This window comes from Vidua chalybeata, chromosome 3 (assembly GCF_026979565.1).
Source record: "Vidua chalybeata isolate OUT-0048 chromosome 3, bVidCha1 merged haplotype, whole genome shotgun sequence".
Lineage (NCBI taxonomy): Eukaryota > Metazoa > Chordata > Aves > Passeriformes > Viduidae > Vidua > Vidua chalybeata.
In genome coordinates, this window is record NC_071532.1 from 90,235,542 (window position 1) to 90,256,237 (window position 20,696).

At 42.8% G+C, this 20,696-nt stretch overlaps 1 protein-coding gene across 1 annotated transcript in view; it reads right to left on the minus strand.

Moving 5' to 3' along the window:
* Positions 1 to 15,530: 15,530 nt before the first annotated feature.
* AGPAT5 (1-acylglycerol-3-phosphate O-acyltransferase 5) overlaps positions 15,531 to 20,696 on the minus strand; it is a 56,095-nt gene continuing 50,929 nt past the window's right edge. The window contains exons 7-8 of the mRNA XM_053939008.1: positions 19,745 to 19,868; positions 15,531 to 18,060 (exon numbers count right to left, since the gene is read on the minus strand). Coding sequence (XP_053794983.1) covers positions 17,835 to 18,060; positions 19,745 to 19,868 — 350 coding nt within the window. The 3' untranslated portion in view covers positions 15,531 to 17,834. The remainder of the gene's footprint in view (positions 18,061 to 19,744; positions 19,869 to 20,696) is intronic.

A 20,696-nucleotide genomic window follows, 5' to 3' on the forward strand; every position in this document is an offset into this window, starting at 1 on the left:
TACAAAGATGGCACAGTAGCATTACAAACCGACCTGGCAGCAGCAGTTTCCCAGCTTGAAACGAACAAGAGCTGTGAATGAGGCCCCAAAGTTTAATGCCCCGAGTAGTAAGGGAGAGCAAGTGCCCTTTGTATGCAAGCCAGGAACTGGTTGCCTTGACAGTCAGTGAAAATCACATCAAAAGGCTGTTTGAAAACCATGGCTTTTAGAAGCAAAGATGGGAAACAACATCTTTCTTTTCTAGCTCTGGAGTTGGAAGATAGAGGAAACAATAGGTATTATATAGATTGAGAGTCATTTGAATTCTACCTCTCTGCACCTGATCAAACAGGCTGCAGCTGAAAGGCTGATGTATCATCAGGCTTCCTGTGTGATACAAACCTGATAAAAATTGTTGCACCTGAAACACCTGAAAGCACAAAGCTTAGAAGAAAACAGATTCCAGGAAGGAAAAGTGGGGCAACACAAAACGAGTCCTAATCCAGAGACTCTGTCATTCTGGCATGTATGGACTTCAGAGAGAGAACAAGGGGAAGAGAGAAATTGTGTTTTCTTCAAATATGCCTTGGATGGGGCTGCACAAAAACATGAAAGACACACTTCCAACCTCACCTTTTCTTTAATATAATCTTATCCCACTGCACTAGGTACATGAACCCCATGTACCCCTCTCCTATTAGAAACCCCCTCGCAGTGCAGGCTGATAGTCTCCTACCTGCTACTCTGGAATTCCTAACATACTCCAACCTTCCTCCTTTGCACCAGCAGCTGGAATTCCTTATCTTATCCCCCTCCACAGTAGCAGAGTAGAGAAAAGAGGTCTATCAGCTGCTGGCCTGCATGCAGGGGCTCAGCAAGCACACCAAAGTGGTACACTAAAACCTAGCACCCCATACCAGCCTTGGAGATTTTACAAACCAGACTGGACAGGGTCCTGGGAAACCTGCTGTAGGTGGCCCTGCTTGATGACCCTGGGCTTGGGTCAGCCAGTTTTCTGAGGTCCCTTCCCACCTTAACCTTACTGTGATTATGTAAGCCCTGAGCTCCATGAGAGGCAAGAGGAATTATGAAATTTAACTGCCCTGTTGAGAGTCACAGAGGTACAATTTGAAAGGAATCACCAAGTGCCAAGCCTGGTTTTTAACCACTTGAGCAGAATTGGCGCCTAAATGAAGCCTCCCTGCAAACCTTGGTCAATTTTTCCTTTGAGGAAAAGCAGACAGGAGAAAAAGTTACCTTCCCTGATGCACTTGGCCAAGGACAGTCCCCAGTGACTGTCTTGCTCCTGAGCAGCAGGAGCAAGATGCAGGGATCTGTGGGCTGCAGCATGAGGAATTATGTGAACTGATGGAATGATGGGAAATACTGGGGACATGCATGGGGACAGGTGAAAAGCTGGAAGCAAAATTCCAGTTTAGTCAGCACATACAATCCTGACAGCTTTAGACAATGAAATGTAAGTAAATACTGCATCTCCAGGGCAGCATGGGAAAGTCAGGCTGCTGTCTGTGTTCATTAGGAAAATTAACTCTTAAACATGCCTGCTATGAAAAGTATATCCATTGTAAAGTGAAAAGGAGCAATCTATTTTAGTAAAGAAGCTGGCAATTCTATTTAAGGGATGGTATATTCATATTCCCATTATATTCTGCTCTAGGTAAAAGAAACAAAATTACTGCATTTTCACTGAGAATGTTGTCAAGACAATTTTTAGTGCAGCTATTTTGAGAAATAAAGTAATATCATGCAATTAAAAAAACCCATGATTTAATATACTTCTACATTTTATGCACTTCCACAGCTTTATCCACTTTATCAACTTTTCAACTTTATGGCAATTTCAGTGTTGGCAGCCATTCTGATTTTGTGTTAGCAGCAATGTGAAATACACAGTGTGATCCCTGATAGTTTCTGTCACCACTGGAATGGGCTGTACTCTTTATTTGCAGTGATCAAAGGCTGATGGAAGCCCATGGCATGGCCAGCATCCACTGGGCCGGGCCGGGCCGCCACAGGCTATTCAGCAGGTCAGCTTTGCAAAGTTAGTCTTACAGGGCCTGCCTCCTAGTTTATGTTGTTCTTTTGCTTTTAGTTTTATTTTGATTTTTAAACTATTATGTTGGAGAGAGCATTTGAACACTAGAAAATTGTTCTTTGACTGGAGCCATCAGAACAGTGAAGGGAAATGCTTATCCTGATGTCCTGGGGACTTTGAAGGGGCTTGCAATGACATCTATGTCATTCAGGGTGCTATGAACACATCTGATGGGAATAGTACAGGATAAGTGCGTTTGAGACAGTAAAACATTGTGGCTATATTAGCCTGGATTAAACACAACCTTTTAAGAATGCATACTAATAGATTGGAATAGAAGCCTCACTGTACTTGCAGGCAGCATTACCAGCCCTGCAAGCTCTGTTGTCAGGAGCTGAAAATAACTGACAGCCTGGCTCAGAGACACATTGCTGTTAGGTCTGGTCTTTTAATTTTGGTCTCATGTTTTTTCTTGCTCAGTCTTCTTCTCTAGCCACTGTCCTGCTGACACAAGTTCAAGACAAGGAATAAACTATGGCAATGGAAAGTGCTGCTGAGGTGTATAACTGCCTTACACAAGAGACTGGGCTGATAGCACTGTTTTAATAAATAAAAATAGTCTCCCTAATCCCATTATTTCTCTGTCCTTAGCAAATTATATCCAATTATTTAAACAAAGGGAGAGATGTTCTCTGTGTTTCATAGCCCAGAGACAAATATAGTGGGAAAAAGAAGAGCTTGCCATCACTGACAGAGCAAAAGGGAAATCAAATTACAAGGGAAAAAGGTGATCAAATGGAGGTTGTATAATGTGAGTTTCCCCAGACAGCTGTAGGCCAAAATTCAGTTGTAATGTGGGACTGTGTCTATTGGACGAATACACTGCTTTTCCATAAAAATACTGGGAAATGGTGCATGTGACCTGACCCCGTATTACTTGGCTGTGGAAAGCTCAAGTGAGTTTATGGCATGCCCGGCTGCACACTGCAGTCATGCCAGCAGGTCTGCTCCTGGGTCTAGGAGATCCAGGCAGAGATTTCCCTTTGCAACCCAGGAATATCTACCTTAAAGATTATTATAAGTTTTCTCTTCCTCATTTTACCGCTTCATGCTATTTGGCTTTTGATCTCTTCCAAATTGGATTTCCCTCTTATCCATTCCAGAATAAAGAACTAAAGATCCAGTCCAAGAAACAGCATATAACTCAGGATACAAAAAAACCCAGGGCAAAACATGACAGAGAAAAGAGTACCTCAAAGTGAAGAGTGGTAAAAGACAGAGGGAAGGGCCAAGATAAAGTAACAGAAGTAGCAAGCATACAAGAAAACAACACACAAAGAGGTACATTGTGTGGCTAAGAGAGCAGTGTTCTATAAAGCACAAGGAAGGGTAAAAAAAGAGGGAAGACAGCATGAAACAAGGATGATAAAAACAGGACAACTGAACAGAGAAATAAAGTTGAAAGCTGAGAATATAGAGTGCTTTTCCATTAAAAAAAAACCCACAAGCACAGAGAAATGTAATGAAACTGTGTGCTGAATTCATCCTGTTCAGGCTCATTATCCCAGCAGCAGTGATTACTCCAGCAACCAGAAATGGGAGAGCTCTCAAGGTCATCTCATCTGACTGCCTGCAGAGCAAAACTTCTCAGAGCCAATAGTCTTTTATTTGATTCCCCCAGCTTTTAATAACAACTAAATATAAACCAAGCTGTTGGCAATATGAGTTATGTTCTCTGTGAGCAGTAAAAGCATGTGCTTGATCTTGATGATGAGGGCTACATTGTGGAGGTAAGGGAAGTTGCAGGTTGCAGTGAGTATGCTAGCAAGGACAAAAGTTAGAATGATGGCCTGTTTTGAGAGAGGTGATGCTGATTTTTTTGTCCTTCCACAATTCACTCAAGAAGAGAGGCCCCAAGGAGCTCTGCAAAGCTCTGCTCTCATAGAGCCCAGTCTGTAACGTGAGACTAGACCAATTCCTCCTTCTTCAGTTCTTTGGTTCTCATTGACCATGGGCTGCACAGATAGCTGCATATGGTATGCTGTTGAATACATACAAAGATGCCTTGGACATTCAGGCTCTGCTGCAGGTATTTCATTACAGGAGTTTGAGAAACACTATTATATTATAATAAAATACAGCCCTGCTTTCATCATGCATCACTCCATGGAGAGTTAAACAACAGGAACGCTTAGGAGATCATTAGCAACCACAGAGCAAGTGATCTTGCCTGAGAGGAGAAATAAAACTTGTAACAGTCCAGTGACTTTAATGCAAGTTTGTTGAAAACCAGATAGGAGTAATTTACTCGGAACCCACTGGGGAGGTGTCACAGCTGATCCCTGTGTAGAGCCCACAGCCCCAGCTGTCTCACTGTGCCAAGATTTCAGTGTGAATAATGGTGTTAAGCTTCAAGGTGTGTTTCTTATCATCCTCTACATGCATCACTGACTACCTTAAAATGCATTTTAGAAGTTTCTGAAGTAAGTTAGAAATAGATCTGCCCATGCCTTAGATTTTTCCTTCTAAAAGTAGGCACATAATTGCATTTTCTGGGCTTCCTGTTTGCTTGAGCAATAGAAATTTCTGGATCGGAGTATGGCACTTAGCCATGTAGTTCATTAGATGCAGTACATCCAACATTGCCTAACAAGACTGATCTTTTGTATGGGAACATTGCTAAATATAACTCGGCTTCTGTTGGTTTCCACAGGACAAAACAAGTAGCTCCATATCAAGTAGCTGGGTATCAGGAAAACAAGGGGGCAGAGAAAGCAGACCTGACTAGAGGGCAGATTTCTCCTGAGGCCCATCCTCAAAAGGGGATGTAGAGGATCCCAAGACACACAGGCCAAACCACACACACACGCCTGCTTTGGCAGCTCAGTTTTTAGCAGTGCCTGAGGGGCTGGCACCCCAGATCAACCTCTGTGCCCCAGGCCAGGGGCAGAGGATGGTAGGGGTGACTCCTCTGCCCAGGGGGCCTGCAGCCTTTCCCCCTGGGCTGCAGGTGCTGAGGCATCTCTGATGCCCCAGTGAGGGCAGAGGGACAGAGGGACAGGGCCCAGCATCCACCTGTCTCAAGGCAGTCAGCCTCCACCACGGGTGTCTGTGCCTGAGCTGCTCAGGCTGGGCTTTCCATACAGACATATAGTCAATACAATGAATCAGGCTGGGCTCTCCTTACAGCCTGCAGATGTATAATCAATATAATGGATCAGGCTAGGCTCTGTTTCATCTTGTTCTGGAATCAATACCTAAAATTGTTCAGATGAAGGAAACACTGGACATGCATTTGTTTCCCAAGTGATAGTATAGAGAAGTAAAAGGGTCTGGACTCCTCTGTCTGCTATAAGGCAGTCCAGATCTGCTCTAGCTGTGTATATTATGGATGTCTCAAGTTATCTGAGACAAGTGTGATGCCAAATGCTTTGTCTGCACAGCTATAGTTTGGGGACCTGCTGATCACCACCCACAGATTTAAATTAAACATCCTTTTTCTAGCTGGGACAGCCAAGAATTGAGCAAAGGAATGCAGAGGGCTTGGCATAGGATCCAAAGGCAAAAGAGTCCACACTAGGGATCCCTCAAAAATAAGATGAGAAAGTCTTTTTTTTTCTGGAGGAGGTGGAAATCAAAGCACAGGGATCCCTCTTCTCTCTGGTTTTTGCAGCAAAGTGTGGGGACATGGGGGGGAAGTATTTTGTTCTGTGAGATTGGCTCATTTGGTCAGAGTATGGTGCTAATAATGACAAGGCTGTGGGTTCAGTTCCCATGCAGGCCATCCTCTTAAGAGTTGGACTCGATTTTTGTGGATCCTTTCCAAGTCAGAATGTTCTGGTTAGTCAATACATCAAACCTGAGGCCCAGCTAAATAGGCTCTGCATGGGAAAACCACAAGTGAAACACCCAGTGTTTGCTTGGATACTTTGTTTTCTGAGGGTGCTCAGTAAGCATCACTGCGTTTGCCTTGCCGTAGTCCTCAGGCCCCTTTGATCTGGCTCAGATTGCAGCTCGGTGACTCCCACACCACACACCCCGAGACCACTTCCGATTCGTTATCTGACCAGAGAGAATCTTAAATATAGAAATTAGTCTGTGGTGCATTAACAGAGTTTCCTACATAAAGCATGGTGCATTAAGGCTTGTTACTGTCACTGGTTTCTAAAAGCCGCTAAATTGAAGCTCAGAACTGCTTCACATATTTTCAGTAGAAAATCATAAATCTCCTCCATCATTTTGGCAGTCCTCTTCCTTTTCTGCCGTCCCATGAAATTCTGCTTTCTAAACTGATTTTCTTGGTTTCTGCTGTGAACCTTTCTTGCTACTGTCACTGGTTTTGTTTATTTGACCATCCCACAGAAAAAGGAGCAGGCACAATCTTTTCTTCCTCCCTGCAAACAGTATTTATACTGTGTTGGAGGAGAAGCGTCACGTCCTCTTACAGCACCCCTCAGGACTGAGGGCTCCTTGGAAGGCAGGTCTCTCAGGTTCTGTGGGCCTGGTGAGTGCAGATGAGCTCAGGTCTGTCAGACAGACCTTTTCGGGCCTGTCCTGATTTGGGGACATATTGCACATCACCTGGGCTGGGCACATCGCCTGGGAATGAACCCGCTGCCGCTTTCCCTCACCCTTGGTGGACCCTGTTCAGCGAGCTCCCGGCCTCTGCTCTGCCTGGGGATCACGGGGGCAGCACTGACTGTAGACTGCGAGGATCAGCTCTGCCCCATCCCTTTGCTGTCGATGGCGAGAACGGCCCGGCGCTGGGATCTGCTGGTTCGCCACGAGATGGTGGTAGATGCAAGCGCTGGGCTGGAGCTGCCTTCGAGCGCCCGCTGCCCTTCCCACCGCAGCCGGCCATGCTCCAGCCGTGCTCCGCTCCTTCCCTGCCCTTTCCTCCGCAGCCGGCCATGCTCCAGCCGTGCTCCGCTCCTTCCCTGCCCTTCCCTCCGCAGCCGGCCATGCCCCAGCCGTGCTCCGCTCCTTCCCTGCCCTTTCCTCCGCAGCCGGCCATGCTCCAGCCGTGCTCCGCTCCTTCCCTGCCCTTTCCTCCGCAGCCGGCCATGCTCCAGCCGTGCTCCGCTCCTTCCCTGCCCTTCCCTCCGCAGCCGGCCGTGCCCCAGCCGTACCCCATCTCTACGGGCACCCGCAAATACCGGCAGCACACTCTGTTCGTATTAGTGCTTAATTGTCTCCCTTCCTGCCTTCTTTACGTTTTGGTGTTACAGTGCGTGCCCTGCATCTTCGGACTTGCCCTCCCTATTGACCCCATTCTCAGTGCTGCCAACTCTCCCTGCTGCGAGAGCCAGGGCCTGGCTCCAGGGGCCGCTTCCAGCCGAGTTTCCCACACGCGCACTGTCACGCCGCGCAGGGAAGAAGAGATGGCGGCTCGCAGCAGTGGCTGCGCCCGGGGCTTGTTTGGGCAAAGCAGGATTATCTGCAAAGGGCAGGTGGGAAGAGCCCGTCACAGCCCGGGCTCCCCAGCGCTCTGGCACGGGACTCATGAGGGAACGTCTGTCCTACAGAAAGTGCCTTCTTAATATGCATTGGCTACCTTAGAGTAGCCACTGTGTTGCAAAAGCTGTGCATGCAGGGCAGCTCAGGTTTGAAGCTTCATTATAAACCACACAGAAAGATCTGGGATTGACTTCTTCGCTGCCGTGAAAACCAGCGTGTCCCTTCTGTGTTTGCAGCTTAATGTGGGAAAACACTAGATAAGGGAAAGGAAAAGCTACCAGTCCTCATGCCCAACAACCCATGCATTCCCTGTGTGCTCGTGTGCTTGCTGTGGGTGCGTGAGGCACCCGCTGGCCAGAGTGCCAGGGCAGATCCAGGAGGGGCACGGCCACAGCCCCGGAGCGTGCGTGGCATCAGCATGTGCATGCTGCTGGATAATAACTACCCCCTGGCAGCTCTAGTCCCCTGGCTTACAAGCTGTCATAGCTCTCTGGTCTTCCTGCGTAGCTCAATGTAAGAGCTTCTCCCAGGATAGGAGTTCGGTGTGAAATGTTTCAAAAAGCTGAGCTAGCCCATGTCACTGCAGGGGTACTGGGGATGGGAAGTAAGATAAGATGGGGTGTTCAGCCCCAGGCTTATGTTTCCAACAGAGGCTGAGCTTGCAGGGATGGAGTGTCACCCACTGGTGACTGTGGCTTGCTGAGAGGACAGATGAGTTTGAGTTTGTTTGAGTTCATTTTCAGGGAAAATGTAGCTGGTACCCCAGTGCTCCAGTTTGGTGAGTGATGATAGCAGAAGTAAAAAAGGCAAAATACACAGAGGACAGAGCCTCACAGGACTGTGGTAGCCGAGTGCCTTGGGATTGATATGAGCAAGGGGAGGCTCGTGTCAGACAATGTGTAAGACAGAATCCACACTGCATGTGTCAGCTGGGCCCAAATTCTGGGGTTTAATCCAAGATGCTGGCTGAGCTGCTGCTGTTGTGAACAAATTACATCTTAACAAACACTGGACAAGCCTCTTGGCTCATATTTGCCTCTTCACCGAGATCTCTGCTGTTTGTCTGAAGCTGCTCCTTGGCTCTGTTCCTGTGCAAACTCAACAGAGTCACTGAGGTGGCAGGTGGTGTAAGAGGAACTCTTGGATCCTGAACAGAGAAGGATATGAGGCTTGGCAGAGTGCTAGGGTCTTACAGCTCTGCCTCTCACAACCAACTCACACAGCACGAAGATGCAAACTCCAGCTGCCCTGGCAGGCCAGCTTGTCTGCAGGGCTAAAGAGGATGTTGAAACTCCCCAAAATGAACTCCACGAGCCTGAACATCCAAGGTATGTGGCTATTGCTAACATGTTGTACTGGTATACTGTATGACTGAAGAACTGTGTGCCATAGGGTGCTCTTCATGACAGGAATCACTTCTCTTTTTAATTAAAGCCTGCATTCTTTCCTTCAGCCTTAACTCTCATGTTTCTAATGCATTTAATAATCAAATTGTCAAAATTCTTCCAGGCAGAAGTTAGTAATATCAGCCAGCCAGTTTGGTTACAGCAACACTGACCCCACCTGGGTGGCAGGACTGATTCCAAGCACTTGAGACACATCAGTGCTGGATGATAAAGATACACTCAGGAACATTGTTAGAAACTGATACTCAGTGAACAAAACACAGTATTTTCTTACATGAGGAAACAAAACACTTAGATATTCTGCACATGACTTAGCTACTCTCTGCTTCAGCCCTTTGGTTTAGTTAAACCTTTGTAACCTCATTTTTATAGCCAATCTTCCTAGGCATATTACTGGGTTTGGCTCAAGTAGCCAAACTTACATGGAAAGCAAATCTGAGATATGTGCAGCCATAAAATTGATTCACTGAAGACATCCAGTTACAAACAAAGACTGGTCCAAACCACAACCAATCCCACACCGATCCTTGAGTCCAAATTTTCTCAGAGTTTGAGGCTGAGGGAGGGGAAGATGCAAACTACATACATGGCTGATAGTGCAACCTAAGTTTTGGACTGCCCAATGAATCTTGTCGTCTCAATCCTGGGATTATTTATCATTTTTATATATTTATTATTATTTATTACTTTTGCCCAATTAGCAAATATTTAAGCCACACTTTGCTTGCCAGGTGTGTGTTGAAGGCTGGGTTTTCTTCAAAGTTTCAGCCAAAACAGTTCATGGTTCTGAGAGCACCTTTTTTTCTTAACCTAATCATGGGCAATTGACGACAAACAAAAACCCACTTTCCCCTCCCACTACTCTGGAAATCCTTGAAAAGCAGTGGTGCTTTTTCTCTTATTGGAAAAGGGACTTGGAACTGGACAAAATTTAACCTTACTGTTGAGATGGACTTTTTATAGTCTCAGTGAAAATTTGGCCAATTCATAGAGCTTTGGATAAAAACCAAGCCAGCTGCAGCTCACACGTGCTTGCCAGAGGCCAGCTAGAGATTGCAGGCTTTGTTCTCTGGTGAGTTCATGAGCTTGGGACATGCTCCAGGGCCTGGAGTGGGACTTCCCGAGAACCTGCAATTCCTAACTGCTTCAGGCCAAAGCAACTTTAAATCCAGATACTTGAAAGTACAGATTTTTAGGTTTATTTTTTAAAAAAACCAATTTGTTTCCAGTCTACATGAAGGACATCAGTTGAACTACATTCAGAGGAGGTGAGACACACAAGAGGAGATAATTTGGAAAAGTAGAGTTGGAACAGACAAAAGAAATCCTGGAAGAGAACTGGAGGAACCTGAAGTGTGTGAACACTGAGGTGGAAATCAGGGGATGGAGAGGAGACTAAAGCACAACAAAGCATGGAGGCAACTGGGAAGTGGTGTGTGGGAAAAGGATGTGGAGGATTTCATTTTGGCCTCTCTGCACATTATTCTGAGCTCATTTAAGAACACTTGAGCTCACTCAGATGGTCTTCCCATTCATTACTGACTCCTTGGTAAATAAACCTGGCTATGAAGACAGAATCATGCATTTCTTTCTGATACTGTCATGGTGAATATTATAGAAAAAGCACCAAAACTGCACAAAACAAAGTGTTTGTTGAATACCTCTAAAATGCAAGGAAGAGCACTGCCATCATATTACAAACAGAAAACTGAAGCCTAGAATATTTCCTGATTATTCAATCCAAGAAGTACATTGTACCAGGTACAGTGATGTATGCATGTTCTTTATGTGTTGCCTTCTCCAGCAGCTGCAAGTCCTAAATTCTTCTGCAAACTAGGCTTAATTTAGGTCAGGCATCTAAGGAATAAGGGAAGCTTATAACTGCATGTGGAAAGATTTGACCTGAGCTGAGAAAGAAGAGAGGGATGAGAACCTGCAACCTGGCAGACCCTTATTCAATTATTCTGTGGCATCACTTGATCCCAAAATTACTCCAAACTTTGAGGGTTCAAGAGTACTCCTTCCTTTCCAGGATATCATATAATTTGGAGAGGACTCTTTTTTTTTTTAACTTCAAATTTGTTCTACTATTAAAAAAAAGGAAAATGAAGTCTGTTTTCTTCAGCTGAGCCTGGTGTGGCCCCTGAAGACACTGCCTCTGCCATGCACATGGTGTAATGCCTGTGGCGCTGCCAGTGCCCACCCTTGTGCTGAGACTCGCTCTTCGAACTGGCACATGGCTGTGTCACCGTGACTGCAGCTCCATGTTGGCCTGAGCTCCCATTCCTGGCTTCTGCAGGGCTAATTGATGGGCTGCCCAGGCTTTATCACAGTGCCCAGCATCCTTAGTGATGGGACATGTCCCAGTTCACACCTCTGCTTTCATACGTGATTGTGCTGCCAAGAATGATTGTTAGTTTTAAACAGGCTCTGAAAGCAGCAGCCAGCATTCCAAAGGGATACACAGGATGAGCTAGGGACAGCAGCCACTTGGCATCTCCAACCCTGCAGTGCAAAAGGGGATGTGTTCTAAGCATTGAGACTTCTTGAATCCCTTGTGATTTTGTCAGAAATACAATTGATAGTATCAGGATACGTACGCACAATCTCTTATTACTGTTGAAACTCAGAAAACAATACCATATCCTGTGCCAACAGAACTACTATGGGTTATGCAGAATTATTTGTCAGCTCTTTGGAATACCTTTCATTTTCTGGACAATAAAAACACCATTTCTCCAACAACTTCTATTTCTCTGTCTTTAAACAGCTGTGTGAACCAGGTTATTCACCTATGACTACAACCAAGTCCTAGTGACAAGTGTGGGATTCCCGAAAGAAGTATTTCTGCATTTTGATTTATCTCCCCTGACTATAAAAACAGTGTGTGTTTTAAAAGTCTTTTTAACATCTCTCAGTATGTGACTGTACTAATGCAATCCTTTGTGATAAAGAGGAATTTATTAAAGCATCCTTTATTAAAGCATTAAAGTCAAACCAACTTTTTTTGTACCTCATGAGACAAAAAGTGAAGTTTATAGAAGCCAAAAAGAAGTTTATAGAAGTTTATTCGTAGTTTATAGAAGCAAATAAACCCTCATAGATTATACAGATTAGAGTAGAAATTTTATAGCCTGTTTATCATGAAAGACTTCAAAAGTCTTGGGTGCAAACTAGCATAAAGGCAATGCCATTTTCTGGACCTATAGTGTTTCTGCTAAAAGTGCAATAGGACACTACAGGAGATGCAAATGCCTGCTAAACCGTGACAGCCTTAACTAGTGACTGTAATGCATACAGCATGAAAAGCAATTTAACTTAATACCTCCAGTTCAGGTTTCAGCCTTGAGAAATCTGCATATTCTTCTATTTGTGCTTAATGATGTTGTACAGCATTTTATACTTTTTGGGATCATTACAGTGTCAACTCTCCCATCTTGGCCAACTGGAAATTAAATTCTGTTTCCTTTGTGATCCCAACTGGATGAAATAGTTGCAGAGCTGAATAAAGCCAGAAATTCAAAACTGCTTTGGCAATTTCAGCCTTTGTGTGTGTCCCTGAAAAAGACAGGGAAGGAGGGTCTTGGTGTGGAGCGTGGGACACAGCAACTGTAGTGGTGACAAGATCTGCTGGTGCCCATGGTGCGCAGAACTCACTCCTAACACGGAAAGGCGCTTCAAAAATATGGCACTTTAGGGTGGAACCCTTCCCCTATTCCTCTCTCTGTAACCTCTGCTTGCAGACTGGTGTGAGCTGTGGGCCATCTGCTTCCACCTTGTTCCTAGGGCAGTTCAGAAATGCCCTAGGACCAAAGCTTAATGCAGACACCCACATACCCATCCAATGCCTTTGGCATCAGGTAGTCATGCTGACCCTATAAATCTTCAAATTTTTTCCAACCTAGCCAGGTGAAAAGTAGCACTGGGGACTCCCTGAGAGCATGGAACAGTGGGAAAAGTAAAATATCTCTGGTCTTTCTCAGGCCAGGAGTTGTTGAGACTGTATCTCCTACTTCTCATCCCAGTGACTGGGCTTTGATGCCCTAAAGTAGGCATAACTCTGCAACTCATTGCTCATCCATTCTTCAAAAGCACCAGTGAAGCCCAGCCAACCCTACAGAGAGAACATCACATCCCAGATACTTTGCAAACCAGCCAAGTGGGTTTTAGGATCTACTACTCTGAAAAGGTTTGTACTGGCAGCCCATGGTGATGCCTCTCACAGGCTGTGATGGTGGGACTGGGATTTGAGGGGCCTGTTTTCCACAGAGGTTTTGTGGGGAGGCCAGCAGTTCTGCCCAGCAGCTCTGTCACTGCACAGCCAGAAAACTGGCAGCAACTTCTGCCCCTGAACATCTGCATCCTCTCTAGGTTCTCTGGGCCTGTTAGGCAAACAGGTTGAAATGGCTCTGGTTCGAATTAGTCACACAGGGAATACAAACAAAGGCATCAAAATGTCCTTCAAAAACAGAGTTCCCACAGAACATAAAAGGCTGTGGAATAGTTTGTACAAGCCTAACTAATAGAGCTTTCACTTCACAGATATGATCCAGGAACAAGTCACTGTTTTTCAGGGGATTGTCTGGCCTTTACTCAAAGCCATGCCAAGTGCCAGTCAATGAAGGAGCAGGCGGGAGGGAGGGAGATCCATCTCAGATGTCCAATATAGGCTTCACAGAGCAGTATTGTTGGAAGGGACCTTAAAGACCATCTAGTCCCAAGCCACCTGCCACAGGCAGGGACGTGTTCCACTAGACCAAGTGGCTCAGAGCTCAACACCCCTCTTTCAACAGCAACACCTCTTTCCAGCCCACCAGCAACAGACCCCTGCCTTTCCACTGGCATCTGCCCACCAAATGCCAGTCCTCTAAAGGAGAACATATTAGAAGGTGGGTGGCAGTGGTCTGTCAACAGTTTATCAGGCTGAAAACAAATAAGGAAATTCTTTGGTTCCAGAAGAATGAAGGAAACCCAAGATTTACATCAGTCTGAAAAGTGTTTGAAGGACTTACAAAAAGGAGACTGCAGTCAGCCTGGGGTAAGGCTGCAGATCTAGGACTGAAACTGGACAGGTGAGAGAAATATTCACCATGCTGACAGGGAAACTGGTCCTCACACAGAAAAAATTTTCCCCGGAATCAGTCAGATGTGGTCATGCCTGACTGGAGCTGATGTTTTTAATATTTGTTTCAGATTATTGTTGCTTTTCCTTCTCTGAACAGGTTTTTAATATTTGTTTCAGATTATTGTTGCTTTTCCTTCTCTGAACATGCTGTGTTTTACTTGTGTGACTTTTGCCATTATACAAACTACAGTAACAATTTCTTCTTTTGTTTTATGCCTGCAAATTGTGCAGCCCACTTTACTGGGACCACAGGCTCCAAACTGATGAGTCGGGCAAGAACATGAAAATTAAAGAGAAACCCCACTGTGTTTGCTCCAAGCCCTGCCACCAGAGCCACTCTGCTAAAAAGTGACCTAGAACTGCAGGTTAGGACCAAACCCTGGTTCCCATATTTAGAATGGAAAAACATTTTTAAAGCAGGTGCCAAGATCCTGAACCTGTTAGCTGGTTTTCTATTGCACAGTTGAAATTTCTGTCATAAGTGTTTCTTTATTTGGAGGTGGTGATGAAAAAAAGTATCCTTTTCACTTTTAACATGAAGGCAAAAATCCCAAACATGGTCATGGTCCTTTTCATTATTCAAACACAAAAACTCTCTCCCTTGAAGTAAGTATATATATTCTCTGCATGCTAAAAAACCAAAACAATCAGGGGTCAACTTTTAAGTACTAAAAGAAATTTTGCAAGTATGCTACATTTGACTGAAAGGAGAAAAAACAAGTATTACAGCAAAATGCTTCAGAGGAGTTAGCAAAGGACTCCATCTGGGTGGAGCCCTTTGTGTCCTCCTCAGTCATTTCTTCACTCCAGTATCATGCAATGTTTTGTCACTTCACTTTTTGTGTTCTCCATCAAGTAAGTTAATGCTTGCTTAGCTGAATTCCTTCCCCCAAAGTAAACACAAAGATGTCATTGTAGAACTAGCATTTAGTGGTCTTGCAAGTTTTACACACAGCTTGTGCATATGAACAAGAGTGGTAGCTGTGGGAGGGAAACAGCTCTTACCAGAGGCACTGATACAGCTGGCAAAGGCAGTTTTTGAACATAAAGGTCCTTCTGAGATTTAACACATCACTACAACTTTGGTGGCATTGCTACCAAAACATGCTTCAGGTATTTGTTTGCAGTACTTCTTCCCTGCTCCTGGGTCTGCCAGTGCTGTCAGGTCAAGGTCTATTGCCACTGAGGCCAATTCCTGGGCAGAAGCATGGTCCTACACACTAATGAACATCATTAATGAGCAGCAAATGGTGCAGGTGCTCAAGGGTGAAAAGTTATTGCCATTCGACTGATCTGGTGGTGTGTTGCATTGGAACAAGCACAGATCAATTCCAACACATTTCTGGCTGCATGAGAAAAAAAGACAAAATTGTTTTCCTTCAGTTGACTGCTTCTTACACAAGTCCTTCCATAGGGGACTTAAAACCACACTTGCAGCCTTTGTTTGAACAGCTCCAAATTATAAACATGAAAGTGCAGAAAAAATTGAACAAGCAGACAGGACAGAAAAGTTGAATGAGCATTGGCTCTTCTTATTTTAATGAAGAAATATTTCAAGTTAATATCAGTGCATATTTAGAAATAGCATGTGATACTCCCAATGCCAAATACATCAGCAAATTACAGTTTCAAAACTTTATAAATTAATGGCAAGAAAAAAAATGATTAACATAGAGAATAAGGTTCAAAATAAACATCATGTTTGTTTGCTGCACTGTGTCAATTATATTCCTGGTACTTAAGCAGCAAGAGAGATCCAATATTTCATGTAATTAGGCTCTCCAAAATAGCAGTTATTTTCCTACGAATGAATTAAGCATTTTGCATTTATTTTTGATGTATAATTAAATGTTATTCTTAGCTGTTACAAAGAAATTTAGCCGTGTCAGAATAAAATTTCATTCCATGACTGAAAAAACTCACACCAACATAGGAACGTTGCCTTCCCGTTATACCCACTTGTAACAGTCAGCTGAGAATAGGAAGAGCTACATGTAAGCACATTTGACTGTTACATAAAATGGCTTTTTTTTTTTTTTTGTTTCACAGCCTCGTAACAATACTGTTTTTCAACATTGTTCCCAGACATTGTTTTTAAAATGGTTCATCAACATATCCTGAATCAATCACCGATATAAATAACTCCAGTGACAAAATCCATTATGGAAGGACACAGAACTGCAAACTGAAAGTTGTACTGAATGATTTTAAGGTGGAATTGTAATTCCTCTGTAACACTCTGTTGAAAAAAAAAAAAAAAACCCAAAAACAACCCCACAAGGTAAAACCTTTAATTAACTGGCAATGGTGGAATCTGAAAAACTGAGATATAATTTTAAGAGATGTTTAACTCACAATGGACCCTAAAGCAAGACAAATTGTACTGAAGCTAGAAAGAGATGCACATTTAAAGCTTGCAAGTGTGATATAAAAATATTCTCTAGTTTTTAACTTTTGATACAGGGAGTCCAATTCCCTAATGGAAGAAGATAAAATACATCTTCTTTCCTACTCCATTGCTGTACATATAGACTGTTCCCTTGAATCAGGAAATGGCTTTCCCCAACAAAGATACCAGCCTTGGGAATCACAGACTTTCATAGGGTTTGTTGATTTTGCTTTTTATAGTATATTTTCAAGCAGGTGAAATACTGATAGGATATGCATTTCATTGACTATTATCTACTGTGCAAACCATATATATCAACCCCATAACTTCAGCCTAAGTGCAGTCTGCATGGCCTTGAATGACTCAGAATCTAGTGGGATACTACAGCACAGAGATGACTGCCAGCCTATGAAACACCAGGCTAAATCAGGTTAGTGGGAAAGGCACACGCTCCAGATTTCCCAGGAACACCTGAAGGTTCCTCATTACAGTGATTCTGTGCACTTCTCAAACAACAAGGTTTGCTTCCAGAAAATCGTGAGGTAACAGGAAACTTCTGCTTATGGCACGTACACATGGAGGAGTGTGAGCTCAGCTGAACACTCGTGGTGTGAGGGGTAATGCAGACACAAGGGAGGCTACAGGGGTTCTGGACAGAAACAAAGACTTCACATTTCCTTACACTGCACACATTCCTTTTATGCACAAATGTGAGATGCGCAAAATAAGCTGTTTCCTCGGTACAATTTAATGTTTTGCATATGTAAAATAATCACCTAATACTGCAATATAATAAAAAATCATGCACTAGATAAACAGAGCTTCTTCCCCATGAACAATAGTTCTCAGGAACATTTTATTCTGCTTCTGGTAACATCTCATGATTTGCCAGCTTACACAGACCCTTTTAAAGAACACAGTATTTAGTGAAAACTGAAGAGCAAAATTTAAAAAAAAAGCAAAGTTTTGAATTTAGTTGCGATACAGCTGGGATAGATGCAACTGAGCTGCTGTAATGCACCAAAGAGTAACAAAAATTCAACATGAATATCAGAAGAATAAATATATAACCTAAATTAATCTCTGTAAATACATTCACAGGTCCACATAAGACACCCTTATGCATAACTCATACTTCTTCAAATCTGCAGAAAGAGATAGATGTTAGTTCATGGGGAAAGCAATTTATCATATGACTTGGTTTATCTGTCATTATTCCAGCAAAAATCAGTAGCAAATTTGAAAATCTATATTTATTTTCCCCAGACCAACCACACAGAGGCTTAAGTCACAAAATCTATTATTTCCAATATTTGATCAATAAGGCTTTATTTACACTTTTTTTCTATAAAGTCAGGAAAAAATTTGGTGCAATGTGCAAGAAAAGACTGCACATTTCACTGATTGGAGATTAACATCTGCTTATGGTTTAATGCTAACCCACAGGCAGCCAATTAAAGTTCCATATATCCATGTTTTTACATATAGTTTCCTTCCAGATTCTGTCAGAAGCATACTAGCAGTCAGGCCACCTAAAAACAGCAAAGATGGCAAAGTTTTCTTGAGGCTTAGTTTGGAATGAACACTTTTCCCAGGGAACTTATTTCTTCTTTTAGAATCCTTTGCATCATAAAATTCTATTAGTAACCTATAAGCAGAGAAAAAGGAGATGGTCAAAGTCAGACAGTAAGACATTTTAAGCAAACTTACTTTCATCCAGTAACTGCTTCTAAGCAAACATTTTTAGTAAATGATCTCATAATACGTAGCAGCTCCTCTGTAACACGTTCAAACAATGAGTACACTTTACAAATATGATGCATGTCAAAATACTCAGCCTGAATCCTTGTAAGCATTAAGGCCATATTTTCCTTGTGGACCAACTGCAACAGTGAATATAAAAGTTGACAAGAATTGATTTTATTCAGCATCTAGCAGAAAAGCCCAGAGCACTGTACAATATTGCATGACAAAACAATATACTGAGCACCAAAGGAGGAGGAAGAAGTATCTTCATAAAATAAATTAATAAATAACAAGGACACCCAATACATTGAATATCTTGGAAGCTAAACATGCAAGAGTAAAATACTACATCACTGGCTTAATAGTAACTTTTTTCCTCCCAGTTTTTCAAAACAGTAATAAATGTGTCTGGAAATTCTGAGGTTTTGTTTTAACTATCTCTAAATATCTTCTTCAGTCCCAAGCAAGATGTTCCAGTGAACAGGAGCTTACAATGACACATGGATGATTCAGTTTTATTCACTTTCACTAGATAACTAAAGGGACAAACACTGGGCAGCCTTTTTTTTATGTATCAGCTCCTTACCTATTTAAATTAAATTCAGACTTTATATTTTTCAAAAGTAGTGATCCTAAATGTCTAAGACACTTTAGTAACAGTGCCATGTTTACAGATAGTCATGTTAACTTCTACATGAATTCAAAGTTTTCAGGAGAAATGAATACATTTTTTACTTCCATGAAGTGTGAGACTGGCAGAACAATATTAAAGCACAACAGAACTGAAGAACCTGGACAATTTCTGTCTCACTCAAAGTATTCAAGGACTTAGAAAGTAAACAGATTCAGCTCCCTTAAGCAGGACTTCAGATCTGGCAAATTAAACAATCATCTCACAAACAATACTTAAATCCTACATTTAGGCACAAAGTCCTTCTGGAGAACAAGGTCCCTCCAGGATCTGCTACATATACTCACTAGTGACCTTATCTGGAGATGCTGGAGGAAGCCAGGCACTTTACTTCTGCCACAATTCAAAAATGGACAAATGAAACCTCCACTTCACCTTGTTTCCCCAGTGAAGGTAGGAATTTTGAGGTTAACTGTGTTTTTATCCAGTCGCTGTCTGGATGAAAGATTTGTAAACAATTTTGGCAGAAGAGATTAGATCAAAACCTACCCCTCTATCACTCCAACTTAACACTGATTACAAGGGCAGAATCACACTGCTTTTTCTTGCTTGCCTACCACAGGCATCTTACATTCCTGCACAGGACTTTACTACAAGAAGATGAATGGAGAGTATTCAGATGAATGAATCTTGCCTGGAATATGGACTCACACTTCTTCAAACTAAAGAAGGTCAAAACCCGAGGAATCCCAACCTCCTGAGCAAAAGGCTTAACCACAAGGTTATATTATATTGTATTGTATTATATTATATTAATAGGAGTACCAACATCACTCCTCTTCAGAGAGCCCTACAGCGGGCACTACTCGTAACACAGAAATCCTGGGTATATTTATTAATATAAAAGCAATAAGACAGACTCTTGAAACAGAAGGTTCTACATATTTCTACTCACTTATCCTTTATTTCGAAACGTTCATGAAGCCACCTTCTCATATACATCTGCTCTTCTGGAATGTCCTTCAGATCAATTCGGTCAATGAAAATATGAACTCTTGGGCATTCCTTACAAAGAAACTCTAAGAAGAGAGCAGAACAACGAGATTGAGTTACAAAAACACTGAGTTATGAATACACCAAAAAAATCTGACTGTAAGTGCCTTGGAAGCCTAACTTCAGTGCTCAGAAACATTCCCTCCTTATGTTCAGATCCTGAGCACTTCACTGAACTTAGAAACCATCTGGCCTACACACTTGAAATGGTGGACCACTATCATGTACAACATGGAAGAACTGTCCAAAACTGCACCTTGCTAACTGTAAAAGGCTGTGCTTGAAAATATTACCCTCTACCTCAGAAGCAATTTGCTCACTCAATAGTGTTGGATGAAGTAACTTTGATGTCATAAAGTTATCCATCCTGAAATTTTGTTTAAAATTAGTAATCCTCCTTGCTTGTCCTTTTTAAAATCGAAATTTTGTTTGCTGCTGGATGACAAAATTGGAATTATATTGATTTTCCAAAGCATCTCCAGGAGAAAGTATGCTTCAGTTTAAGCAATAACCTATAATTAAAAAGTGTAATAGGGAAAAAGACTCAGAACAAAATGCTGCTTTTCATTTTGTATCCCTTCATTTTTCTTCTGTCTCACAGAGCTTGAGACAGCCCTGCTGCAAACCGCCTCACCCCTGCCCCCCACTATTTCCTCAATTTGTCCCTAGACAAGCTTACCAAGCAAGCATTAAGGACAAACAAAACTCCATTACTCAAATGGCACTGTGGGATTTCTTACAACTAACAAGTGGTAAGAATACTGCGCATGATTACTATAATGTATTGAATGGTGTAAGTGTGAAATCCTGTGCAGTGTGTATTGGTAACCATTTGCATTTATCAGTAGCAAGGG